This window comes from Clupea harengus, chromosome 1 (genome assembly GCF_900700415.2).
Source record: "Clupea harengus chromosome 1, Ch_v2.0.2, whole genome shotgun sequence".
Classification (NCBI taxonomy): domain Eukaryota; kingdom Metazoa; phylum Chordata; class Actinopteri; order Clupeiformes; family Clupeidae; genus Clupea; species Clupea harengus.
Window position 1 is genome coordinate 19771783 of NC_045152.1, and position 26600 is coordinate 19798382.

At 43.3% G+C, this 26600-nt stretch overlaps 3 protein-coding genes and 4 non-coding genes across 11 annotated transcripts; 1 reads left to right on the forward strand and 6 right to left on the reverse strand.

The window, feature by feature from the left end:
- Positions 1-2659: 2659 nt before the first annotated feature.
- On the reverse strand, positions 2660-5031 carry rps11 (ribosomal protein S11). The gene is made up of 5 exons (XM_012825686.3): positions 4883-5031; positions 3866-4006; positions 3550-3625; positions 3116-3245; positions 2660-2850 (listed from the first exon to the last, which is right to left on the reverse strand). Exons 1-5 carry the CDS (start codon positions 4895-4897, stop codon positions 2727-2729), a joined length of 486 nt encoding a protein of 161 aa, XP_012681140.1. The 5' UTR covers positions 4898-5031; the 3' UTR covers positions 2660-2726.
- LOC116222651 lies at positions 2914-2995 on the reverse strand. Its single transcript, XR_004164740.1, has one exon. It is a non-coding gene; the product is annotated as a small nucleolar RNA SNORD35 (small nucleolar RNA).
- Positions 3323-3404, reverse strand: LOC116222684. The gene has a single exon (XR_004164743.1). It is a non-coding gene; the product is annotated as a small nucleolar RNA SNORD35 (small nucleolar RNA).
- LOC116222673 lies at positions 3687-3767 on the reverse strand. Its single transcript, XR_004164742.1, has one exon. It is a non-coding gene; the product is annotated as a small nucleolar RNA SNORD35 (small nucleolar RNA).
- On the reverse strand, positions 4109-4190 carry LOC116222662. The gene has a single exon (XR_004164741.1). It is a non-coding gene; the product is annotated as a small nucleolar RNA SNORD35 (small nucleolar RNA).
- Positions 5032-5059: 28 nt separating the features above from the next.
- LOC105898638 (apoptosis regulator BAX) lies at positions 5060-9723 on the forward strand. 2 transcript variants are annotated; one of them, XM_012825681.3, is made up of 6 exons: positions 5060-5278; positions 6001-6052; positions 6351-6509; positions 6910-7045; positions 7349-7453; positions 8491-9723. In XM_012825681.3, exons 1-6 carry the CDS (start codon positions 5206-5208, stop codon positions 8587-8589), a joined length of 624 nt encoding a protein of 207 aa, XP_012681135.1. In that variant the 5' UTR covers positions 5060-5205; the 3' UTR covers positions 8590-9723. The 2 variants fall into 2 exon arrangements, with proteins under 2 accessions (XP_012681135.1, XP_012681136.1); XM_012825682.3 differs by having other exon boundaries at positions 6004-6052.
- Positions 9724-10049: 326 nt separating this feature from the next.
- Positions 10050-26358, reverse strand: map3k14a (mitogen-activated protein kinase kinase kinase 14a). 4 transcript variants are annotated; one of them, XM_031570509.2, is made up of 15 exons: positions 26047-26358; positions 20363-20634; positions 20186-20258; positions 19504-19720; positions 19018-19341; positions 18258-18389; positions 17844-17976; positions 14703-14831; positions 13527-13631; positions 13238-13395; positions 12771-12921; positions 12041-12513; positions 11765-11903; positions 11568-11668; positions 10050-11406 (listed from the first exon to the last, which is right to left on the reverse strand). In XM_031570509.2, exons 2-15 carry the CDS (start codon positions 20625-20627, stop codon positions 11215-11217), a joined length of 2592 nt encoding a protein of 863 aa, XP_031426369.1. In that variant the 5' UTR covers positions 20628-20634; positions 26047-26358; the 3' UTR covers positions 10050-11214. The 4 variants fall into 4 exon arrangements, with proteins under 4 accessions (XP_031426369.1, XP_031426352.1, XP_012681018.1 ...); XM_031570492.2 differs by having other exon boundaries at positions 20363-20637; XM_012825564.3 differs by lacking the exon at positions 26047-26358 and adding an exon at positions 22016-23194.
- Positions 26359-26600: the final 242 nt, after the last annotated feature.

A 26600-nucleotide genomic window follows, 5' to 3' on the forward strand; every position in this document is an offset into this window, starting at 1 on the left:
GTAGTTAATGTATTGCTTGACAGCACTAATTATGTTGAACTACAACCCTGTGTGAATAAAAGGGGCGTTTTAATGACACTTGGAGCTATAGACCTATGCGTTGATGAACTGTTATCAAGATAGATAAGATGGGCTAGTTGACTGACTGCACTTGGCCTAAATCTTGCTTGCAGGCTACTGCCTGTTTAGTCTAGCAAGTGTTTTGTGTTAATTAGAATAAATACTGTTTATACCATTGCCTAGCCTAGTGGCTGACTGATGCCTTTAACCCTCCTGTTGTCTTTGGGTCAAAATTACCTGGCCACTTTTCCTAGATTGACCGCAACATTAGAAAAAGTGAAATGTTGCCTTTATTCATATTTCCAGGTAAGCTGTACAAAAAAAAAGGGACTAATATTGTCTTCGGGTCAAAATGACCCAACAGTCAAAATCATGATCAAATAATCATAATCAGTTACACACCACAAAAATGGTGAAGAGGGAAAACAGGGAAAAATATTTGGTGTTTAACATTCATTATATTTTGGGGGTTTAGTGAAGGCGGCTCATTTTGACCCGGGAGAGACAACTGGAGGGTTAAATTGACTTACACCAGTTTGCCGTAAGCAATAAAGATATCAAGCCAGAAGATGCCGCTGCTTCATGTATGTTTTCCCTTAGGTTTCTAGTCTACCACTGCTAAATAAACATCTAGGTGCCCCAGGTGAATCAGTCCACATGAACCACATGGGACCAATGCTGGAGGCAATGCAACATCTAAATAAGACAAACAGATTGCATACTACCTGCTGTAAATGTCAAAGTGGCCTACTTTGGCTAAGCCAGACAGAGTTATTATTTTCTAATTATGCCAAGCGGAAACTGAGCTCCTATCGCTGCTAATCTTTGGTTAGTGGACATGCAACTTGCGGTGAGTGCTTGCCATCAACTTTGCAAGGGAAGTTTTACATTCCCTTGCAATGCGTTTTGTGTTCCCACGCAATAGCCTACATTTTGCATTACCTCACAATCCTTTTGCGATCCCACTACTCTTGGTCTATTTGCCTCTAACATGCAACACCACGAAATGGATCAGCTCATAGAACTGCACCTTGAACTTGGCATTAAATATGTGGATATAGTTTTACTGCTTCATGATAAGCATGACTGTAATCAGCGAAAGTAAACTTAAACGAATACTTAGAATGTGAGGGCTCACTAAAAGAAAGCATTAGTGATCTGCAGGATGCAGGGAACGCAAAAAAAAAAAATACCACCTGTCCAAGTCAACTATAAGCCAATCTTTTAGTTTTAAGTAGAGCTGATTATTACAGGGATAGCCAACCAAACAAGTAAAAGAAAACACAGCAATACATACAGTTAATCAGAAGGCCCTACCATTTCAGAATGCAACAGCTGAATCTGTTCAGATCTGGCAAAGCAGTGATTCTTATTCATCTTCTTTCTTCTGTCATCGGAGTCCTAAAACCATATGGTGAAAAGTTTTGAAATTTTGAATGCTATGCCCCTTGATGTCAGTTTCTGCCATATTAGTTTTTTTACAGGCCACAATCTGTTCCAATCCTCACCAAAATTGGGAATGATGATTCAAAGACGAGGCCTCACAAATGTGATATGAATTGATATATGAAAGCGTTCGTCACAGCCAGTCAAAATTGGCAGCAAAGCCACCAAACATAAAATTAGGTCATATCACCACACTTGGTGCATCACCTTGGGGACCACCTCCAGAGGTTATGCAAAAAGAAAAACGCCACAAAAAAGGCTTTTTGTTTAATAATAATAAGTGATTACCGGTATGTCTGGTGACATCCCCAAGATGGGACATAATCATTTCATGTCAACCAAAAGTATGTGGCTGCTGTACTGGATTTCATTTAAAATAACACTATGCAACAATTTTACACTTTTTGAGGTATGGTTTTATAGACAGATAGTTTTGGTATTATCCTCAAATTCATTTGATAGCATATGGTCATGTTGATGGAAATTGATACTCCATCAATGTGAAGGACACAAACTCTCATCTTTCCCACTAGCAATCCAGGGTATGCCCTATATAGTTGTGTTCTGGGCTGGAACCTGCAAAAATGGAAGAAACACCTTCACAGCATCACATGACAGCTATACTTCCAAAAGACAAGTTAGATGTGTTGGCAAGCTTACATCAGTGTCAACTGGGCTGTTGGTGGTGTTTGCAAGGTTTTTGCACACCTTTTAGATAGTTAACTTGCTAGTTTTGGAACAGAACTCCTTATTGGTGCATTAAAACCTTTGAAAGCTGGTATTCAGACAAAGCCTTACGACAGTGGTCAGACAGATTTTTTAGTTTCTAATTAGGCTGCAAAGCAGGAAGTGAGCTCCTATCTCTGCTAATCTTTAGTCAGTGGACATGCAACTTGCTGTGAGTGCTTGCCATCAACTTTCCATGGGAACTATACCCTGTTGGGCTGTTTGGGGCTATATTTTATTGAGATGACATCTTAGCCTACACACAAGTCAACAAAATTTAGCAAAAAAAGTTGCATGCAGTCTTAGACATATCAAATGGTCATGTCATTACTAATGAAAAAGCCATTTTGCACTCATTCAACTGGTATTAGGTAACGTTCAATTGGTGTGGCTTTGTAAACTTTATAAAAAGGCAAAATACTCAGTCTTTGTAGACAACAGATGTTTTATTTCTCGCTCAGAATACAACCCATAAGGTTTCTTGACAATGCCATTTAAAACTTCTGGAACTGTTTCTTGGCACCGGCTGCCTTGGTGACTTTCAGGACGTTGAACCTCACAGTTTTGCTGAGGGGTCTGCACTCTCCAACTGTGACAATGTCACCCGGAGAAACATCCCTGGGGAAACAAAAATGCTTACTCAAGATGATTCACTCAACTGGGTTAATTTGAATAAGTTGACCAAATGCATCAGTAATGCCTGTAGGCGTTATCGTCAAAGCCATAGACTTGGAAGACCATCGTGAGAAAGACATCATTTGCAGCTTTAGCCAACTGTTCATTCCATGTGCAAAATCCAACATTTTGCAGAAAACAGTACTTCAGAACCCAAAAACCAAGTGAGTTTGAGTCAAAAACTAGTACAGAGGTCGCTTTGACTTACCTAAAGCAAGGGGAAAGATGGACAGACATGTTCTTGTGCCTCTTCTCAAACCTGTTGTACTTGCGGATGTAATGCAGGTAGTCCCGTCTGATGACAATGGTCTTCTGCATCTTCATCTTGGTCACAACACCTGTAGGAGAAGACAGAACAGCAGAGGTATTCAAACAAAAGAAAAGAAAATGTGGCACTTCATAGGGTAACATATAACTGGCTGCATCAGTGTTGCCAAAAGGCGATTTCGTCAAAGTCTTAGGACTTGGAAGACCATCGTGAGAAAACATCACTTGCTGCACTGTAAAAATGAATGGCAGTTAAACATGTTAGGCTACCTATCCAGGACCAGAACTTTGCACAAAAGCTCAAAGTTGATGCTCTTACAGAGTTAGGCCTGACATGTCATAAACCAGCAGCAAAATAATGTTATAGGTCCTTACCTGAAAGAATACGACCACGGATGGACACATTTCCAGTAAAGGGGCATTTCTTGTCAATGTAAGTGCCTTCCATAGCCTGCAAAGAACATTAAGACTTTATTGCAATCCTTCACACAAAAGTCTCAATTTCAACAGATGGGGCTGCATCAGCATAGCCTTAAGGCATTATCGTCAGAGCCCTTGGGGCTTGGAAGACCATCGTGAGAAAATCATTTGCAGCTGCAATTAGTCACATACTAGTGTAGTTTTCAGCAACACAACACAGAACCTGTGCACACCTCATGCAAATCCATCTGAACCACAATATTCTGCTCACCTCTCTTGGAGTCTTGAAGCCCAAGCCTACATTTCTGTGATAGCGCTTGAGTTTCTCCTTGGTCACGTCTTTGCCATCTGGAACCAGAACACGCTTCTTGTTCTGGAAGATGGTGGGCTGCTTCTGATAAGCCCTCTCGTTCTGAAGAAGAAACACATGTTTATGTTACTGCTGTGAACACTGGTCAGGGATGGCAAGACGTTTAACGTCAGATTACTTGTTAACTTAAAACTTAAGTTTTGACCAACTGCATCAGTAATGCCTGTAGGCGTTATCGTCAAAGCCATAGACTTGGAAGACCATCGTGAGAAAGACATCATTTGCAGCTTTAACCAACTGTTCATTCCATGTGCAAAATCCAACATTTTGTAGAAAACTACTTCAAAATCCAATGTAACTTCTAGAATCCAAAAAAAACAAGTGACTTCGAGTCAAAAACTAGTAGAGGTCGCTCTCCGGACTTCATACACCAGCTTCCAAATGCGAGTCATTGTTGAAGTTAGTTACTAAGTCCCATTAATCAACCAACTCCAATTTTCTTAAGGCAAAAGCCGCCTTATAAAAAGGGGACCTGGACTTCCTGCTAACATTAGCAGCGTGGCTAGCTGCTTTCTAGTGCCTGATTTTGGCCAATTATATAGCGTGGACTCAAACGCACAAAATAGCTATTATAAGCGAGACATTTTCTCGGTGCGTTATAAATATTAAACTCAGCGCACATGGCAAATATGTTAAGTACTCGGCATGAAAGAAGATCGAAGAAAAACTAGCACGGCAGCTTTCGTTCCTAATCACCGTTAATACAACAGAGGCCTGATGGCTGAGCCCACATTGTACAACAACGTGTTCTCGCCTCTAGTAATAATTCGGCTTTCTAACGGCGCATTCGGTCAAAACAGGCATTAATGCCTTCCCTGTGTCATACTTTGCCACATACGTAAAAACACACGATAAAAGACTCAAATTAAACGTCTTTCAAAGCATTTTTTTCCAGCCACGCGTTAGCCCGGAGCATACCTGGGCGTCCGCCATCTTCGCCAACCGAGTCGTAAAGAGAACTACACATGCGCACGGAGGCCCAAAGTCACCATCGACCGGATGTGATGTAGATGGGGCGCTTTTTTTCGCTGTGATCTGTTGTTGTTTTTCTGAATGTTTTAGCTAAAACAACACAGACCGCGTTTATTTTTGACCGGACGTTAATCTCTATATTTAACAAAATATTTATCAAACCTAATTTCATTCTTGGTCGAATTTGTGTCAGTATTACTAATTAACACAAAACGAAAACCCAGGACTGTATCACTTCTTGAAAGCACAAACTTCCTTTCCTCTGTCAGATGACGACAGACGGAAGCAAAGGACAATATTTTCATCGGAACATGGCTTCCCTGCCCGGAGGAGGCGATGTGGGTAAGAAACATTTATATGAAAATATGTCAATATTTGGAATATATCTGGTTCGGTTTGGTCAAGTTGCCTGTTAGACATGGTCTGTTTACTGCAACCTGCGCTCATTGACGGGTCGACATTGTTACAACGCCATAGCCAACAAACGCTAACGTATGAACGAGGCTATGATGACATCAAGCTGTTTAATTTTGAGAGGCTACTCTGCTAGTGCGCTAGCTCGCTACCCAACAACACTCCTTCGCTATCATACTCATACAACGCGTAGGAGTGGTGGCACCGTGGCCGTCGTTCACATATTAGTCCAATGCTGTCAGTCGACGTTTGAAGTTGTTTTGGTTCCATTTGGAAAGATCCAATTTAGAAGCAAAATGTAGCGATTCGGAACACTGGTTGCAGGGCACTCAAAGCTTTACGACGTTTTCATACCAGGCTATTGAGTCAAATCAATAGCTGTTACAGTGACGTTAGTGATACTTAGGTTTCGTTTTTGAAATATAAAGCAAGTGAGCCCTGTTGTGTAAAAAGTTAATTTTATGTTTCCTACTGTAACTTAATTAATGTGATTGCGTAAGTATGACGTAATCACAGTTTTGTTTTTAGTTTGTCTTTGTTAGAAGAGGCTATAAAACAAGGGATTGTGCAAAGGTTGGCCAGTTTATGTGCAGTAGGCCTTAGGGTTTGGGTTGATACTTTCTCTTCTGAACTACTTGTTTTTGTCTCAGCAGGTAATCCCAATGATAACGTCCTGGAGGTGGGAGCTGATTTATTGAAAGAGTACGTGTCCTTATGTCAGTGTGTCTGAAATATGACTCAGTTACACAGAACTGAATATGATGAAGAGGGATTTCGTCATGCAGCCGGCTTTGAAGGCCTGGCTTTCAGTTCAGATAGACCTGTAAACACCTGCACTTAATCTGATTCTGTGCTCTCTTAGTGAATGTGATTAGTTATTGGAATTTAGTCCATCTCCTCACGTTCCCTTCTTTCTTTTTCTCTCCCTGTCTGTCTCTTTCTCTCTGTCTGTCTGTCACCCTCATCCAAACTGTAATGCTTCATTCATCGCTGTACTTAGATTTATATATGAGCGGGTGCGTCGTCATGGTGACCCAGAGGCAGAGGTGACTCGGAGCCAGCTGGGGGGGAGGGAGCTGTCCAACCCCAACCACAAGAAACTGGCACAGTGTCTACAGCAGATCGGAGACGAACTGGACAACAACATGCAGCTGAAGAGGTACGCCTGTGTCTTCTCACTGTGGCCAGAAGGGGGCAGCGTCACCAAGCCCCAGAGTCTGTGAAGGAATCCGTGCCAATGTGGGGTGCTGGTACAGTCACTTAGCAGCAGGTGGAGGGAGAGGTGTTTTGCTAGCCTGGTTCTGTCCTGGCTTTCCCCAACTCAGTTTCCCCATCGATCATTGTGATGGTGACATTCTGCGAATGTGTCCCTGGTCATACCAGGCAAGTGTTTGGCAAGCACTCGGCTGGGGATTCAATGCATGGCGATTTGGGAGATAGGATAATGCATTCAGACACCTCAGCAAAACACGCATATACATCTCAGGGATGGATTTCCAGATGGTGGTTGTTTCTCACGTCCTCTCTCTCTCCTCTCATGCACCAATTCTTCTTCTCAGCTTGATCGATGACTCAGCTCTGCAGCCCACCAAGGAGGTGTTTGTGAAGGTGGCCCGCGAGATCTTCTCCGATGGAAAGTTCAACTGGGGCAGGGTAGTGGCACTCTTCTACTTTGCCTGCCGACTAGTCATCAAGGTGAGACCTATGGCTGTTCTTTCACTCTCTACATTCACTGTTCTTTTCCTCTCTATATTCACTGTTCTTTCACTATCTACATCCACTGTTCTTTCACTCTCTACATCCTCTGTTCTTTTACTCTCTTCATTCACTGTCCTGTTACTCTCTACATTCACGTTTGTTTTATGCATCTAGGCATCTTACTCACACTTAACCCCCTCTGTATGATTGCTAGACTGCCTCAACAAATCATAATCTCGTTGGTGTGTCCTTGCTTCCTCATTTCTTTCAACCAATCATCTTCTTTCTCTTGTACATCAGGCTTTACTGACAAGGGTGCCTGACATCATACGCACCATCATAAATTGGACTGTAGACTACCTGCGTGATCATTTGGTAAACTGGATCCGTGAGCAAGGCGGATGGGTAAGAACAGAACCTTGGTTTTTCTCAGCTATCCTGACACTTCAACAGGTGACGGTGGACATGATGATGACTGTCATATTGTACATAGTTTATGTGATGCTTCCTGATTTAACCAGGTCCCCACTTGTAGAAGTTTGTATGTGTACTTCAATTTCATGATGGTTTAAAATCTGAGATGAATTTGTAAGCATTTTATGCAGCAAAACATTTGTCAGTTACGAAAATGTGTTGTAAGTAATATGACAGGTTTTTGGGAGTTGCTAGTTTTCCAGGATAGCCAGGGTTGGTTAGCTAGCTAATTAACAAGGCAAATAATTAATGAATTGCTGCATGTAGGTTGGCAGCACAAAATATATGTGAATTACTTAGGGTAAATTACAGAATAGTCAGATAAAACTAATCATTCCAATCTCAATCAGCAGTCTTGGTATATCCCATACCTGGAGCTGACCTAACTTTACTCACAGAAAAGGGCCTGGTTCCAGGGTTTACTTCTCTGTTTTGACTTGAGCTGTTGACTTTAGGGTGGCAATGTTTTCACTTCTTGTGAACTCAACACAGAGATGTAACAACAACGGTTACAAACATGAAAAAAAGGGGGTATGAGACTGTAAAATGTTTGGGAACCACTGCCTTATGCCACTGACTAGGGCCCGTCATAATAGCCTGCACCTGAGCCCGTCGTAACTACGTTACGCCACTGAGTAACATCATGGTCTGTGCTAAAACTCTATTGAAATCGAACTAGATTTAGTATCTCACTACTGAATGCAGGGAAAGACACCTGCGAGTGTGAAGGATGAGACAGGAGGCTCCAGTGCAGGAGAGGCTGAAGCGGGTCATGATCAAACAGTACAGTACAGTACAGCATAGTTACACTGCTTTATGTTGTTTACGTAGAACTGTCAGTGTTGGAGTTAAAATCCACTTTCGACTCTAGCCCCAACCAGCTGTCGCCATAAATGTAAATGTAAATGTAAGTGCGTAATTGATGGCATGATTATCTCCAGTAACCCTGAAGGTTTTGTGTCTTTCAGGAGGGCATTCGCTCCTACTTCGGCACGCCAACATGGCAGACCGTCGGGGTCTTCCTGGCAGGAGTTCTCACCACTGTGCTGGTCATCCGCAAAATGTGAAAGGGAGGAGAAAGGAGAGTGAGCAAGCAAGTGAGAGAGAGAGAGAGAGAGAATAGAATGAAATACAGGAAGAACGTGTGGAGGAAAGGATAGTTGAAAGACAGGCAGAGCAGAGCAAACCTCAGAAGAGATTCTGGTGATGAATAGCTAGAAGAGAGAGATCTAATATGGCTGACATGAGTGGGGGGGTGTAGAGCTTGGGGGTTGATAGGAGGAAGTGCAGTACTTTCACCTCCCTCACGGCTGTATGCTGTACACACGCATAACGAAGCTAAAGAAAGGAAGGAAGAGAGTGAGGGAGGGAGGGATCATTTCCACAAATTAATTTAGCCTATTTATTTATTTCCACTCAAAGCAAACAAATGGTCACTGCATTTAAACCTGAGACTTCTGGAACAAGGTGATCTGACCAATCTTTCAACCCACTTGATGTGAAGGGCATGGTCTTCATTAAGGATCGCTACCACTCAATGCGTTTCTCCCCTTCTGCACTCCAACTGTCCTCTCTCCTCTCTCTCTCCATCTCCGTTCACGCTCAAGAGACACCAATCCGGTCTTTCAGAACTCCTGAGCACAGAGGTCTTGTTCGAGTGCACTTTATAGGGCTGTATTGTGTGATACAGAGGAACAGGCGGAGCACTAAGTGTTTACATATGTGTGTGCACGGACATGCACATGACTGATTGTGAGGAGCAAACAGACCCGTGGAGACTTACCTCTGACAGTATAGTGTTTAATGTACTGTATTTTTTTCAATCCTGGTTATTTATACTCGACCCACAGTCTCAAACTCTGCTTGTTGCTCCTCTCCCTCCACATCCTGTTTTCTGCTGTTGGAGTTCTAGACTTCTTTTAAAAAAAAAAATCCTTTTCAGTTGTCAGTGCCTTGTTTCTTTTTTGGAGGTGGGGGGGCGTTTGCTTTTTTTTTTTTTTTTTTACAACTATGAAATCACTTTGATAAGACTTCTTTTTTCAACTTTTTCTACACTTCTGGACAATTTGTACAAAAATACATGAATTGAACCATTTTGTGACCCTGTCGCCCAAAAAAGTCTTTCAGCAGGGACTCGGGTTGTTTCTTTTGTATGTTGTTATAAGATTAAAAAACAGTCAAACATGTTTTTACCAACTTTATCATGGAGTTAAGAGTTTGATTGGGGTGGGGAGTAAATAACAAAATCTGCATTAAAATAATGTTTGGCTCATTCTTTGTCTGGTTCAAAGATCACATAGAGTTTATCAGACAAACTTGAATCGGAACTTATTCACCTTTATTAGTTTGGTGGACACTTTCTGAAGTAACTTTATTGAGATAAGATAATCAAGATCATCACAAGGACATCAGTAATGACCTAGGTGAGATAAAGTGAGTCCCTATGGAGGACACAGCATCTCGATACACAGAGAACACAAGCGGCACTAGCATGGGCGTCTGGTAGAAGTCAATGATAACAAAGAAATTCAATTATATTTTATTTATATAGCGCCAAAACAATACAATTGTCTCAAGGTGCTTTATCCAGCCCAGGGCCTGATCCCCCTTAGAACAATGGAGCCAAAACACAATGGAAAGGCTCATGTCAGCTTTCATTTCATACATTTAAGCATTTGGCAGACATGCATTTATTTGTCTTCAGATGTTCAGATGACTTTGAGTGAGTGAGTGTGAGTCATGTTTTACAGATGCGAAGAAAACCCAGCTACAGACAGCACATTGGATTATATGATAATATATATATATATGATGCCTTCATTGAAATGCAACAACTCACAGTAGCTTAACTTAACTCTACATCAACGTTGAGCTGAATGATTAGTCTTTCACAACACTTCAGCTTTAGGCATGAGAGCCAGGGGATAAACATTCAAACTGTTACCAGTAAGCAGACAAGTCCTATCCTGTGTACAAGTGAGGAGATAAAACAGCAAGAAGAGAGAACATGGGGTGACATGAGTGGTGAAGTGTGGGACTTGACTCCTACTGCTCCCCTTCCCAAGGATGGAAAATATTCTGCCTTCATAAAAACTAGTCAGCCACAGGCATAAGGATATATCCCATGCCACACTGCATAAAAAAAATGCCAGTTGAGGTAAAAGATTTGAATTTTAATGCTGCTCAAAGTGTTTTTTAACTTGTTAAACTCATCTCTTAAATGTGCAATGTACAGTACATTCAAGATAATTTGAAGGCAGTGTGTCCTGGCAGTGTGAGGCTCTCCTGATTGGTTGATGCAGTCCAGCCATGGTAACATTTTAGCTGCTGATTACAAAGTACAGGACAATTTCTTCTTTCTTCCTGCAACTTCAATACAGCTTTTAAAGTAAACAGTAACATAAACCGTAACATAAAACTTGAAAATGCAATTGAATACAACATATACTCACAGCAAGGACTTAAACATTGAGCAAGTTTACATGGATACTCTGAAAATGCAAAGATAAGGTCAAAGCTGCTAAAACTCATACTGCAAATGTTCTAGCAAAGCTTAGTACCAAATGATAGCCAAAAACGTTCTGCTTGCTCCCCCTATCTACAAGAATAAAACCTGAACGTTCTCATGGACAGCAACAAGATCACAAAAGAAGGATGAAGGGATGTGGATATGGCTAAACAAGTAGAAGAATTCAGTTTTTGGCCTCCAGGCAGCCATCTTTGATCCTCCACCTCCAGGGCAGAGTGCAGGAGGGGGTGTGGCCAGAGTGGTTACAGTCAGGGGCGTGGACACAGCGCAGGAGGAGGCCGGACTCTTGCACTTCCTCATTGTGTGACACAGGACGGCCATCCATACTCTGCAGGCTAAACACCGGCTCTGAGATCTAACAGAAAGAAAACACACACACACACACACTCTTCAAAAATAGAGATCTGCTAAAGAGAGACACACAGGTATATGCTCGTACACACATGTTGATGAAAAGCACACAATGTGCACAAACATACACATAAAGATGCTCTGACACAAACACATGCATGATACCTGCTCACTGATTCCACGGGCGATGTGGCCCACACTGACTTTGGGTTTCTCACGGATGCGAATACATCGGCCGTCGAAGTCCTGGATGCAAACATCCACCCCTGCCAAGCCAAATGCAGCGTGTTGAAAACCATGCTGTAATGTAAGGGTTTGGCATACATGAACGGGATTGGTCAGTCTGTCTGTCAATCACTTACCTCCTAGGCAAAGGGGAGGCTGCAGGTGGGGAGTGCCCAGCCAGTCCATGCTGAAGCGTTGGCTCTCTGATTGGCTGTTGCTGGAAAACACACCTGAGCTCAGATCTTCACCCGGGCTGAGAGACCAGCGGCCTGAGTCCTGGTAAGTCAGGCCAGGAAGAAGGACAGGTTTAGAAACAGGTGACAACTCTACAGATAGAATGAATTTGACAATGAGTGAGTGACAGAGCTGAGGTTTTAGGGTCAGGCCCTAAGGGGGAAGAGAGTGGGACTGACCTTTTTGTCCCATAAGTCCAAGTGTGAGGGCCCCTCACTGCTCAGGCAGGAGAGGAGCTGCTCCTGGATCTCAGCAGTGTGGGGCAGAGAGAGACTACTGAGGAAGAAGTCTATGATGACCCTCTCACCCCTCTCCAGCTTGCATGGCTCCTGCTCGGAGGCAGTGGTGGCGGCGGTCACGTTGACTGTGTGCAGAGGAGCTGGAGACAGTGGCGAACGCTCCCCCTCCTCCTCTTGTGTCTCCCACTCCCGCTCCTCCGGCTGAGTGCAAGTCTTCGACCTGGAGGTGGTTCTCTTTCGCCCCGGCACCGGGGACAGACTGGCTGAGGAGGCTGGCGGGGTGGGGTGGGGTGTGGCTGTGGGTGTGGGTGTGGGTGTGGTGGCGGTGGCATCAGTCGGGGCAGGGTTATGCCTGTCTAACTTCTTCAATGGTTTTACGTACGGTCCTTTAACAGGGCTGGTGAGTCCACCCACTAGAAACAGACACACACACACACACACACACACACACAGATATTTCAGTGTTGGAAAGGTGATATTAAGGCACATTAAAACACATTTTATTGGGATTCTCCATTGTAATGCATTGTTGTTCCTCTGTTTGACTGAAAATACCCCTTCATCAGTGACAAGTATTTACCAATCATATCCCTTTCTCTACTTGTAATTAGTTGACCTCTCTCTTTCTCCATATCTATGACTGGTGTGATGGCAGACCCCTCCTTCTCACCTGCTTGGAGGGCTTGTGTTGCCTGTACCCTCAGCTCTGACGGTGATGCTCTCCTCATTGGCTCTTTCTGAAGTCCCGCCTTCAAGATGTCAGTGATAAGGGGGCTGCAGTCAGGTGGAATCTCCCTCAAGGGTGGCGGCTCATTGGCTATCTGTAACCATGGAAACTGTTCTGTCACAACTCATGTTTCAACTTGTTATGTATTAGCAGCAGATACACTACCACAGTGGAAGAGGCAATATTAGCAACATGCCTCACTAGCGCCGATTTAATGCTAAGTACTGGATCCCCGGTATCTAGTGACTGGGAAAACCCTTCATAACTTGGGGATCAAATTCACTAAAATCCCCCCTGACTCTAACCTGCTGCCATCTCTCCTCAGTGGCTCTCCAAAAAGCTGAGCTGTCTGTTTTGCAACAAGTAGGTTCCTGACAGTGCTCCATCTGGTTCAGCCAATCGGGACTCACCGTGAGGTAGAGTGGGCGGGAGTAGAGGCGTGTCCACGGGTGGCAGCCCGTGCGCATGTGCAGGAGCATGCAGCTGCAGCTCCACACATCTGCCTTGGTGCCGCAGCGCTCTGCTTTCACCACCTCGGGGGCCATGTGTGTCTCTGTGCCTTTCATATCTACACACACACACATCAACACACACACATTAACACACAGATGGCCAAAGATAAGGTTATTTTCATCACATGAATGGAGAATGGAAAACACTGAATGAAATGCTTTGTGATGGTGTGTATTTTTACGCTACCTGTATTTAGTCTGACGCACTGGCCATGTGTATTCAGTTTCTCTGAGTGTCCAAAGTCACACAGAAAGGTGTTCTTCCCATCCTCTGACAGCAGCACGTTATCAGCTAAACACACAGACACACACACACACACACACACACACACACACACAAACACACAACCACATACACACACAGACAAAACACGTTATATTCAGGACCTTGAAACCAGTATACTGATTTTTACATGTTATGCCCACACCAAACAACAGGGGGCGCTGCAAACACATTCAGCTCCATAATGTTTCCTCCACCCACTTCCTCTGTCTTTGTTCCTGTTTTAGATTTAAGCATTCTTCTTCTTTTCTGCCTCTGTAAGTGTCTGCCTCTATCTCTCTATCAGATTTCCTTCTCTATCATCTGGTCTGTCTGAACTCGACCAACTTTGTTCCGCTCTCTGTCAATCTTTTCCTCTCTTTCTGTCTTTCTCTCTCACTCTGCCTCCCTTCCCCCTCCTTTCATGAGTCACGCAGTGGGAATTTCCCCGCCAGCCGGCTGCTAGAGGCCACAGGTGCCGCAGCCTGAGTGTGTGTGTGTGTGTGTGTGTGTGTGTGTGTGTGTGTGTGTGTGTGTGTGAGACACTTCATCCCTGCGTGTTTGGCCATAAATACACAGAAAACACACACGGGCCTCAGAAACAAACGAGACAGTCGGCTTCCAAAGACTCTGTTAGAGAGGTGAACACACTCGGGGGAGAAACACTGCAGGTCTGAAATGACAAACTCTGGCATAGATAAATGTGAGCTGATTCAAACGTCACATAGTCTGATGTCACCGGCACCAGGAATTCAGTTCACTTGGCTGCTCCTACAGCAAGTGACATTGTCCTCGTCTAGTGCGCAGTAATGCTAATTAAGTAGGCTGTACCCTGAATGAATGAGTCGGCTTACTGCTTTACAGCTTAGTTGGTGGTATTTCACGTTGTCTGACTGATCAGTTTGAATGTTTTTCCCCACAAACATCATGAATGTTAAGCCTGTTTTCATTAATGTTCCAAAGAGTCCAAAGATATCAGAACATGATATATCCACTTAACACCGCCATATGCAGCCAAACATTGTCTCAAACAGTGAGTGAGGAAGTACACAGGGAATGTTCTAGACATGTTTGTTTGGTGAGGGTTTGGCTGTGGTTTACCTTTGACATCCAGATGCAGGATCTGCCTCTGGTGGAGGTGCTCCAGCGCCCCCAGCACCTGGGTGAAGTAGTACAGGGCCAGGTCCTCCGGCAGCCGCCCCCGCTGCTCCAGGAGCTGCCCCAGTGAGCCTAGGGGTCAAGTGTCAGGGGTTAGAAAAGGAGGCAGGGAGAGCTTGGGTGCTAAGAGTACTGAATGCTAATTTGACTGGTACATTTGTCAAGAACACTGCTAGAGTTCTCGCCTGTTTAAGTACACATGTATCTGTGAGCGCTGCATGGATTTGTGTCTGGATAACAGCCCCTGTGTGTGAGCGCCAGAGAGCGCACGTGTGTGAGAGAGGAAGAGAGAGAGAGAGAGAGAGATTGTGGGCCCCTCATTTCTTGGGCAAAAAGCTGCAAGCTGTGTGTGTGTGACGTAATGACATGAAAGGGAGGAGTGGAGAAGGATTGTTATTGGCATGTATGCACTCATAAGATGCTCGAGTAGTCCTTTGAGAGACAAATGAAACAGCATATTAACAGCCATTGTGGGTATCTCGATGAATTTGTGTTTTTTGAGCCAGTCATACCAACAGTAACTCAATACAACATGTGCTGTGATGACAAGACACTTATCATCTGTTTTGACATGGTCTTCATATTATTTAACATACAGGCCTATGGGCCTAATAAACACACATGAAAGCAAGCTACATAAGATATTGGGGAAATTATTTATGGAGAATATAGTAGAAAGGCAAGTAGGTAAAGAGGTAGGTAGGGGTGGATAGCTTAATATCTTTAGGGTAAAAAAGTCCCGTTACTGCTTATGTGGTGGAGAAAAAAAAAGCGTTGTATTTGCTCTTAGGTCGTCTTCAAAGCCTTTCCACACAACATAATGAAATGGCAAAACAGTCCTTGTCACCCTCCAACAGAAGAATGAGAGAAAAGTATTGAACGACAATTCTTCAAATGGAGTGACTCGCGATAATTTAATCATTGCCAGGAAACAGCAAATACATCCATGAAACACAAGTAATACCCAGAGTGAAGTGAATAATGAGCATCTGATGAGGCTTTCTATGTTTCTGGCCTTCTACATCATGTAGAAATTGAATAATTATTACTATACGCTACCTATATGAGGATAGCATGACACTATCATTATTAAAATGACTGTAGTTGTGTTTTACAAACAGTTGTATGTGGTTGGTGCTACTAATTCAAGCAACCACACTGAATTCGTACAGACCTGCTGTGAAATGTCAACTTACATGTTAGGTTCAGTAGCCCATGTTAGCAACAACGTATATATATATATATATATCCCCTGCCCTGTGTGGTGGAGCTCATATATATATATATATATATATATATATATATATATATATATAACACTGAAAATGAAAGTTAACATTTTGGAATTAGCGCCTTCTCACTTTAGGCCTATCTTCATCCCCACTGTAAGAGATATTAGGCCAAATCAGCAGTAAATGGGAGAACAACAGGTTGATCAGTGAGTGATTACTATGCTGTAAAATACAAAAAATCTTACTTTTCTGTCTCAATTTTTATTGCGCATTAGGACAGGCTACTGGCTTATGTTATTCACTGTCTGTGTGACATAGAGGGTAGTGGCATAGCCCAAGTAGCCATTTAATGACATACGTATGTTGTTCAGTTAAAGTGGTCAATGTTACGCTGTCAAACTGTGTAGAGATAATAATAATAATAATAATAATTAATTTAATTTGTAACGCACTCTCAGGGTTCCCACGCTTGCCTTGAAAAAAATTCCATGTTACCTCCTGATTTTCCAGGTACCATATTAAGTGATGATATATAGGCCCCTGAAGCTTTCCGCCCCCATCCGCGCCCCCCCCCCCCCCCTCACGCTCCTGTCTTCTCTTCCTACTCTCCTCAACTCCTCTTCACTCTTCTCCCTTTTCCTCTGTTATCCTCTACTCTCTTCTCCTCCTCTCTTCTTCTCCTCTTTCATCTTGTCCCCTTTTCTCTTCCTCCTCCCTCTTTCCTTCTGTGCCCTACTGGCAATCCAGTCCTTGTATTGGGAGTCATCTTTCCAATAGGACTTGAATCTGCAGCGTGTCATTGTCACTCACTCCTGTAATGCATCACACATTTGAGATTATGAGTCTTACGTAGAAGGGGTAGTACGCCTACTCTTACTCTGTAAAAGCTTTTGTAAATCAAACTAATGAACCTAAAAGGGCAAACATAAGGCTGGTTCCCCTGTGGTTCCTCAGTACAGCAACCTCACTAGTAAGCTTAGCTTAACAGTATAGATGTATAGAATCAGTCGGGTCATGATCAATGATTTTTCAAAAATGTCTCACCCCAAATGTTCCTATTTAGTAGTATAATTTTTTTAAAGAAAGAAAACGAAAAATCACAAAATAGCCAAAAGTAGATAATGTTACAAAATTGATCAAGACTAGACTGGTCATGTCAACAACATGGGATCATCCATTTCTATCTACAGTAAAAGCTGTTCACATGTAAAGGGTTTTTATAAACTCATCTTAATTCTGTGCTCAATAGTTTCATTTTATTACTATTTTACACATCATCCAATAACATTTTCCAGGACAACTGTTTCAATTTCCATGTAGGTGTTCACTTTTGCTCAGTTTCCATGACTTTTCCAAACCTGGAAAATGAAAAAATAAATTCCATGTTTTCCATGGTTTCCAGGTACCGTGGGAACCCTGACTCTTCATTCAGAAGAATCTCAGAGTGCCTAGATAAGATTAGATGTGCCTGCCAGACGTTAAAGTCCGAGATGCAGGTAACATTTCAAAGAAGAAGTGGCAAAAGGCCTTCCTGAAAACCATTCCCATGAAATGCCTATCTTTTAGATCAGACACACCCAAATGAGACGCCGTTCGAATGCACTTTGGTCTGTGCATTATGTCAAAAACCAAATGAATGTGCCCTAGTAATCAAAACAGCTTTACGCCCTTCTCTGTTGTGTGTAAGAACCCGCAGAGTGTATCTATTACATAAGGGTGTGTGTGTGTCTGTGTATATTTGTGTGTGTGTGTGTGTGTGTGTGTGTGTGTGTGAGTGTGAGTGTGTATGTTTGTGTGATAGTGTGTGTGTGTTTATGTGTGTTTGTATGTGTGTGTGTGTGTGTGTCCTCACCAGACTTGAGTTCCATGAAGAGGATGATGTTGGGTCCCTCCCGTACTGCACCGAAGAGCTCCACCACACAGGGCAGGGGAAGCAGGCAGCTCCACGCACCTACCTCCATACTTTTGAACCGATCTAGGGGCACCTGAGGACAGAGAGCAGAAGCTGTTAAACACACACACACACACACACAAGCACAACACACACACACACACACTTGCACGTACACTCTTTGAGGGCTGAACTGTGACCATTTTGAGTAATCTCATAAGAGGGTAGAAACCACAAAAGGAAACTTCCTTGTAAATAACACACTTGAGTGAACACACACACACACACACACACACACACACACACACACACATACATATTCATAGAACAAGGACACACCCAGTGCTTGAAACGTCCTTCCACACACACACCAACCTTTTTGGCAGCGCACTCAAAACCTGTGTTGTTGTCCCGGATGCGGCACACATCTCCATAGGAACCACTTTTGATCAGGCTGCTACTGTACTCGCGGCCTTCCAGGTACTCAGAATCCACCGGCTTCAGCCTCTGCAGACAAACCAGATAAGTAGCGTTACAGGCAATACACTGCACAGGGTTACACAAATCACAGTCAATACATCGCACAGGGTTACACAAATCACAGTCAATACACCGCACAGGGTTACACAAATCACAGGCAACACACCGCACAGGGTTACACAAATCACAGTCAACAAGGGTTAATTGGCACGACACTCATTAGGTCGGAAGACAAACCAGGATGAAAAATGTGAGGCCACTGGCCAATCATATCATTATGCTGATAAAAACAACACATACGACTGGTGATCACATCGTCCCGTTTGTATATAACGTGTGAGCCATTGACAGGAAGCTTAGGGTGGAGTGAAGTCAAAGTAACGATTTACTAAAATGAGAGGACTGTGGCTTCTCTTGATCATGTGAGTCCAGGGGAAATTCTTAGTACAGAGGAACTGGCCCACACAAGCAAACAGGAAAGCCTTGACATGCAGAAAACAAGACGAGCAGCACCACATCAAAGGGAAGTGCTCACGCAGCGCATGAGCAAAGACTCAAGGCACAGAAAAGGCTCTAATAGCTTTATGTGCCAGTGTGAGCCTGTGAATGTTTGTGTTTATGTGTATGGGTGTGTTGAAGACAGAGAGAGTCTTACCTCATGGAGGATTAAACCCTCGTTGATATCATCCTCCTGCGGTTGGTCCTCTTTCTCCCGGAAGTCTCTCACCACTGCCTCCACGAAGGGGGTGATATACTCCCTCCCATCCCTCTTATCCTCATAGGTTACCACGGCTCTGAATGCCTTGACAGCTAGCTCCGAGGCAGAGTCTGGGGCACCTGGTCCTGCAACATCCAGGCTTTGATGCCCGAAGGGGTGGCAATAGAGGTTGGATGACGGGGTCTCCCAGCCTCCAGTCTCCTGGACCCAAACGCTCTCACTGCTGCTGCTGCTGCTGCTGAACTCTGACAACACCCCCTGCTGGATGGTCAAACCACACAGAGGTCAAGGGTCAGGCGTGTGTGTGTGTGTGTGGCCTGGATATTAAACTTTCAGTGTCCAGGTGCTGTCCCTACAACTTTACTCACAAGTTTTGATAATGGGCATATGTGTATTTGTGTGTGTGAAAGGGTGATGTCTTACTTCTGTCAGAGCTGCGTGTATAGGATGCAACTCCGGGGGAATCTCTCCAGTCTCCTGTTCGGGCACCCCGGGCACTCCCTCCCCCTTCTTGCTCCTCCGCCGACGCCGATGCTTCCTCCTATGCCTCCTCCTGCCAACTTGCTGCTGTGTTTCCACAGGGGGCGCTGTCACAGGGGGCTCAGCATGGGACAGGTGGCTGCTCTGGGGAGGGCTGGGTCTGGAGGTGATAAAGACACGCAGTGAGACATGGAGAGAGAAGGGGGGATTCAGGGCAGGTAGAAGAGAAGAGACAATGCAGCGCAAGCTGCAAAGACTGATTACAATTCCTTAGCAATGGGCTTTTACACAGTAGAGCCGTCTGGCTAGGTGCACTGCTATTCCCAGTTATAAGCTCCTTCACAACAATGTACTGTCATGTGTCAAAGCACTTTGAGCTGCATTCTTTTGCATGAAAGGTGCTATATAAATCAAGTTGTATTATTATTATTATTATTATTATTATGTGTGCTATTTGTCATTCTGACAGCCGCACGTGAATGCATTTCCGGCAAACGGGGATGAGGTAATGTGACCACCTGGTAGACTAACCTGTTCCTTGACTAAAGGTATGCCTGTGGATGAAGCAAGCTGAAGCAAGTTTGGGTCTGACACAGTAGGTAGAATGAAGAATGTAGCCTCATACCTGTAATCTTGCCTGTAAGAGTGCGGGGGAGATGTGTACGTGGGAGAGAACTCCTGCGACTCCGGAGATTCACCTGCAGGGATGGAGAAAATGGGTAAGAGTCTTTCCCTGAGGCTTCTGCTACAGGCCAACCTCCTATAGTTATATAAGTATAATTATACATCCCATAATACTCACATTGGGCTTGGGCGATGAACTGGCATGTGTGCTTGGGCGACCTGAATGATTGGGTTCCGACCTGCTCTGCGGTACCATGGGTGATGACTCTGGCCAGAGCGCTATTATAAGGGGCCACACTGGGCTCCTTTCCCACCTTGACCTCGTGCTTGAAGTCCTGCTCTGTTGGGGGGGGATTGGTGTGGATGCTTTTGTCGAAGGAGCCCTTCAGGGGTGGCCCTCTGAAGGGCATGGTGGAGTTCAGAAACCTCCCGGTCACCGCCATTTTTCACCTGCTGGTGAGAAAGACAACAGAGATGTATTTTAAATGAATGGAACGCGACCAGACCCCTTTGGAGCGTGAACCATCAGTATCAGAGAAGATCAAGGACACACAAGGATGCAAGTGAAATCATTTGCAGACATGCCAGTGAAATCTTTGATCAAATCCATTTGTGCAATTTGCAAATGTGACAGAAATGTACCAGGCTAGCAAGCTTATCTTCTTGGATAAATTAGGAATTTCAGTGTCAAGCCTTGCATTGGGCCCACCTAACACTTCATGTTTTTAGTTAAGTGCACTATTTTAGAGGACTTTATAAACTTTGCTTCATTAAACCACATTAACATTCCTTTAAGGAAATAAAATGAACTCCTCGTGGTTCTCTCTCTCCTTCTTTAGATAGTCCAACACTACTAATTCCTTTGTTGTCTTTCATCTTTATGTACTACTAAAACAAACAGTGTAAAACAAACAAATTAGAAAACATGCAAACAGAGAAATGTATTACTGTGATAGGATGGGCTGTTTCAGAGAACCAGTGCAAGTATGTTTTGTAGGTGGCTAGTTAGGTAGCTATTAGCACTGCTGTTCTGTCTTTGGATTAGCATTGCTATATTAGCTACACAACCCAGACTAGAAGTTTCAGTCTGTTGCATCAGTGAGCCTCCTCTCCTGTTGACCCCAGCTAATCCACTTAACACACACACACACACACACACACACACACACACACACACACACACACACACACACACACACACACACACATACACACACACACACACACCTCAGCTTACAATGAGGTGTGGTGACATCATTAAAAGCATGCCTGCCAAATGCGCTTTTTCTAGAATGAGGTTAAACTTCTATAAGTCAAAGCAACAAGTATCAACCAAAGACCATGTTCGCCTACATTCCCCATAGCATAAAGACACAAACCATTTGATATCAGGTGATAGCAGTTAACTTGGTGAACTAAGTTTCAATCAACTGCCAAGTGAAAATGCATGGAAGTTGGATTAACAGTTCACCTTTTCCATTGACAATAAATGACTATAACTAAATGATATGCAAATTGTCAGCAGAGCACTTTGAGTTCAGTACATGCATACTCTATATTTCATACTCTAATAACTGCACCATTCGTCTTACATATCCTCTGTTTCCTGCATGTACAAAGTACAAACCCACACCCAGCCTCTGGACAAGAGCTAGGCTGTCTGTAACACTCAGAAATGCACACATCAACATCAGCACTGTGCCTCTGCTGAGACAGAACACAGATACTCATGCGGACACACAGACTAACAGCCGCTTAGCTTCCCGCTGGAATGGCGAGAGAAGACGCTGAAGAAGACAAAAGAGAGGGAAAGGGGAGAACGTGGACATACCCAATGAGGCAGGCTGGGGCAGGAACCTTTGCTTCCTCTCTGTCACGGATAGATTCTTTTTGTCCCCAGCGCAGGAAGAAAAGTATGCATTTGACTTCTACAGCCGTCAACCTTGCAGCAGTGCCTTACAGGCTCTCTCTCTCTCTCTCATTCTCTCTCTCTCTCTCTCTCTCTCTCTCTCTCTCTCATTCTTTCTCTTTCTGGCTCGTGTCCAGCTGAGTGAGGCGAGCGAGGCAGCTTGTGATTGGCTATGGCTGATTTACGGGAAAGCCATCTCCACTTCCCCTCATTCACCCCTCCCTCTCAGTGAGACTCAGAGAGAGCCTGTCGCTCCCTCTGTCTCGCACACACTCTCTTTCAACATTCCCTGCCCAAGCACTTTCTTATGAGCTATGCTTGTTTAATGGACCCTTCCCTCTTTGTCAACCTCAATCTTTTGAGAGGGATGGCCTTAAAATATATGCTGTTGTCTTTATTAATACAAATTAAAACTTTACTATGTAAAGGCTGACAGAAAATGGCCAAGCACACATAGAGATCTGCCTTCAAAAGAAAGCCCACTATTCTTAGGGTGAAATCACTCAATGTTATTACCAACGTTCGTTCAATAAATGGATAAGGCTGAAGACATCTTAATGCTCATAGTTGTGACTAAGGCCCCAAGAAGCAACCTATTGGTACCACCATTCCAGAAAGGCTTAACCCGTTGTATGTGAGCTCAAATGTGTCTCATTTTTTGTTGTTTATAACTGAGATTAGAATCTTGCTTAACTTAGTTGCTGGGAAAACAACTTAAACAATACATTCTATGACATCAACCTTGCTGAACCTGAAATACATCAACAACATGATATTCCAGGCAGTAATTAGGGATGGAAATATTAGAAAGCAGAAGTTGAGACGTAAAGAACAAAGGCGACACACATCAGACATTTCCTCAACTGTGGGATCACATGTTGCCCAGGAGGACATTTTCTGCTGATGTGTGCCTAATTCTGTGCATCTGCTACAGGTACCACGACCTCATATGCCAACATGCTATTTCTCATCTCTCTTCCGCAAGCAAAAATGCTGCTGCAAGCACACATAGAGATCTGCCTTCAAAAGAAAGCCCACTACTCTTAGGGTGAAATCACGATGAATCATGTTATTACAGCTTCACTACCTCAAGTTTATATGTAATTTGAAATGTCATATATATATATATATATATATATATATATATATATATATATAATAGGCCTACTTCTAATAGGCTGGAGACATCAACATCCAAATACAAGCTATGTGTGTCTAAATGATTACCACTTGAATTGGGTATCTCCCCTCAAAGCTTCATGCCAATAGCATGCTAGGTCTTGTTCCCAGAACACCTAACACAGAACACCCTCGTCAAGGGTGAAGCCACACACCAATCACAAGGACGTTATAAGAACACTAAATGGGTTGTTGGTAAACTCACCAGCTACGATTGTGAACACTACAAAACGATTGGCTACACTACAAACACTACACTAAAACAATTTCAATAGGCTAAATCTCCTCCAGACAAAATGAAGGACATGTTGTGGTTTCCTTCTGAGTGCAACATGACTGTTTACCCATTCATGTCATTGCAAGATCCAAACATTTTTCAACTTCCTTGTTTTGCATCAATGTAGACCGAAACAGTACAGTCATACCAGCCTCCTGTGCTGGGCGGGCTCAAATAAGGAACTGTGTGACCTCAGTGACAAAAACGGCCATTTTCTGTCAGCCTTTACAGCACCATCAACACCGTCTCCGCCAGTTTTGAACATATACAAGTGTGTGTGCGCTTGCGCAATTAAAGGGACCTAGCTCAATTCCACGGAACAATCATTATGAATAAGTTGGTTTGCGCCACCCACACACCAACATTACATTACTTCCCTTTGAGTACAGGGAACAGAGAGGAAAACACGTTTGTGCAGAGAGGTTTTACACAGATGTAAAGGTCTATGTGGATGTCTCTGGGTGTAATGCTTCATGTGAGACACACAGCACAAGTTTAAAATAAAGTATGGCCAGGGTTTTTCAGACATAAATCGAAAGCCACTTCTTTCACAAAGAGAAAGGGGAGAAATATTTGAGATTCAGGCTCCAATTCACTCAGCAACAGGTCAAAAGATCAGAGATTTCACACCCCCACACACACACACGCACAGAGAGAGAGAGAGAGAGAGAAAGAGACAGAGGGAGGGAGAGAGAGAGAGTAAGCAAACACTGACTCATCCACACCCACACAGAAGAGCTGGATACCTCATGCTTGACTCAGGTTTGCCATGAGCTGCATCCCTACTGCAGTTCCCCTGTCTCTGTGAGGCCATACGACCCTCTCAGGCCTCTCAACACCCACCCTCCCACTCACACACACACACTCACACAAGCTCCTTGCCACACACCTGGATGGACAACAGATACAGGAGCACAGAACTAAATTACATTTTTGGGGTCTGTCCATAATACTTAAAGGTGCAGCGTGTATTTAGGGGTGATCTATTAGCAGAAATGAAATATAGTATTCATTATTAGGTTTTCATTAGTATATAACACCTGTAACTACGAATTGTTGTCGTTAGTTTACAATGAGCCCTTCCTTTCTACATAGGTAGTGGGTCATCTTCCAGGGAGTCCACCATGTTGCACCCCCATGTTTCTACAGTAGCCCAAAGGGGACAAACCAAAACACTGGCTCTAGAAAGGGCCCTTCTGTGTTTTTATGGCACCTGATACCATAGGTACTCCTACACGCTTGGAAAGGGAGGGGGGAGGAAGGGGTAATCCTACACACTACGCCTTTAAAATTATGATCACTGTGGACAGGCTGAATCTTATTATTTAAATGTGTACATGGGCTTCATGCAAGGGCCAGACTGCTCTGGATTCAGCTATCGCTGCTACCTGATAAAGGAAACGGAAGTTGATTTTTGAAATACACACAAATTTGGGCTAAGGCAAAATAGGCAAGGTTTCCTTGAAAGTAGAGAGACATATTATGCTTTAAAGTAATTCAAGTAATGTAAATTAAAGTAAAGTTATTCATCGCCTACAAACTTCTCTATGGTCATGCTATCATTTAGCAGATTTCCTCTTACAGAAAACACTAAAAATGTTAATTCTATTTCATGATATTGTTGCAGAGCAATAAACAAAACTGAATGAGAGATTTAAATAGTTATCTATAATGCTTGAGTGTATGCCCCATTTCAGACTCCAAGTAAATCCACAAGCTTTGTCTAGCCATGCATCTCTGCTGACAGTTGTCACCCTGATGATGGAAACTAGCTACCAGCGCCTATAAGTGAGAGTTCTGTTAAAATGGCGCTGCATGCATAACTGACAAATATCTACCGACAACCCAAAACATATCTTACTATATCATATTTAAAATATTATTATTAGGAAAGGTCTCTAATAGCTAAGTACCTCAGGATCTACACAAAACGTGTGCTTATGTGCTGGATACTTGCAAGATAAAGGGCTATTTGAGAAACACTGCAGAACTCACCTTAGCTACTACCTTGAAATACACTATCATGCAATGTTTGATGCTATGTTCAATAGCACGTAAGAGCGCTCCACTATTTCACAAATGTATGTAAAATGTTCACTTCAGAAAACAAAATTAGTGTTACTGCACTGACAGCCATAACAAACGTGTTTATAATAAAAACGCAGATAGTTAACTAACTTAACTAATGTTACACCCTTCTTGTGTTGTTAAGTTGCCATCCATGTCAAGCAATGTCTTTAATTTTCAACGGAGTGAATATAATATGATTAAGTCTTTAACAGACTTAAATGTATATGTAAATATCAATGTAGCCTATGCAAGCTGATACAAACAGGACAGAATCGCTCATGTCGCATTTTACACACACTTCCTCATTTCCCTCCGCCATTTCATGGATATAAATACGACCTAGTCAACTATAGTCAAAAAGTCAAGCAACTGGTCTAGCAGTACTGAATACTTCGATATTTCAGATGAAAACAATGTGTTTACTTACGACGTAAGATCGATTGGCAGTTAATATCTTGGCTGTTTGAAGATCAGATAACCCTTTAACATCAGATGAGGGACTCCTCAAAATGTCTCAACAAGCGAACTCCTTCAAATACAAAGGTAGGAGTGGCAGGAAAGCGAAAGTAAACTTGACTTCTTTGTACGCCACGGGGTGTCGCAGTATACTGTAGCTGCAGGTTGGAAAACGAACTGGTGTCAGAGGAAATCGATGAGAAAACAGGTGAAAGACTGTGCCCACTTTTGATCTTTGGTGATCTCTACATGCCGTAGAGAATGTCATGGCAATGGTAAATAGGAAGGCGTAGACTGATACTGACTCCCTTACAGAAAGGAATATTGTTGCTGTAGTTCATTTTTAAATATATGTTTGGATTCAAGAAAACCTTGAAGTTACATTAGATTTTCTACAATCATGAAACCCTGTGAAGGCTATAGAATTAATGAAACGGATAGGCCCAAACCACCACACATGTTCATTCACGGACGATTTCTCTCATTTAGGGAAATGTATGCTCTATGTTCTAAATTGTATCACTG

Bases quoted from the DNA above. Each gene is read 5' to 3' on its own strand.
- rps11 (XM_012825686.3), bottom strand. The intron at 3,246-3,549 runs GTAAGGACCTAT...CTTCTCCTACAG, and splicing joins CCGTGGTCGTATTCTTTCAG to GTGTTGTGACCAAGATGAAG. The intron at 2,851-3,115 runs GTAAGTCAAAGC...TTGTTTCCCCAG, and splicing joins CATCTTTCCCCTTGCTTTAG to GGATGTTTCTCCGGGTGACA.
- LOC105898638 (XM_012825681.3), top strand. From the start codon at position 5,206: ATGACGACAGACGGAAGCAAAGGACAATATTTTCATCGGAACATGGCT. The intron at 6,053-6,350 runs GTACGTGTCCTT...CGCTGTACTTAG, and splicing joins GGAGCTGATTTATTGAAAGA to ATTTATATATGAGCGGGTGC. The intron at 7,454-8,490 runs GTAAGAACAGAA...TGTGTCTTTCAG, and splicing joins TCCGTGAGCAAGGCGGATGG to GAGGGCATTCGCTCCTACTT.
- map3k14a (XM_031570509.2), bottom strand. From the start codon at position 20,627: ATGGCGGTGACCGGGAGGTTTCTGAACTCCACCATGCCCTTCAGAGGG. The intron at 19,721-20,185 runs GTATGAGGCTAC...TATCACCTCCAG, and splicing joins TCTTACAGGCAAGATTACAG to ACCCAGCCCTCCCCAGAGCA. The intron at 12,922-13,237 runs GTGAGTCCCGAT...CCATGGTTACAG, and splicing joins CCCGCCCACTCTACCTCACG to ATAGCCAATGAGCCGCCACC.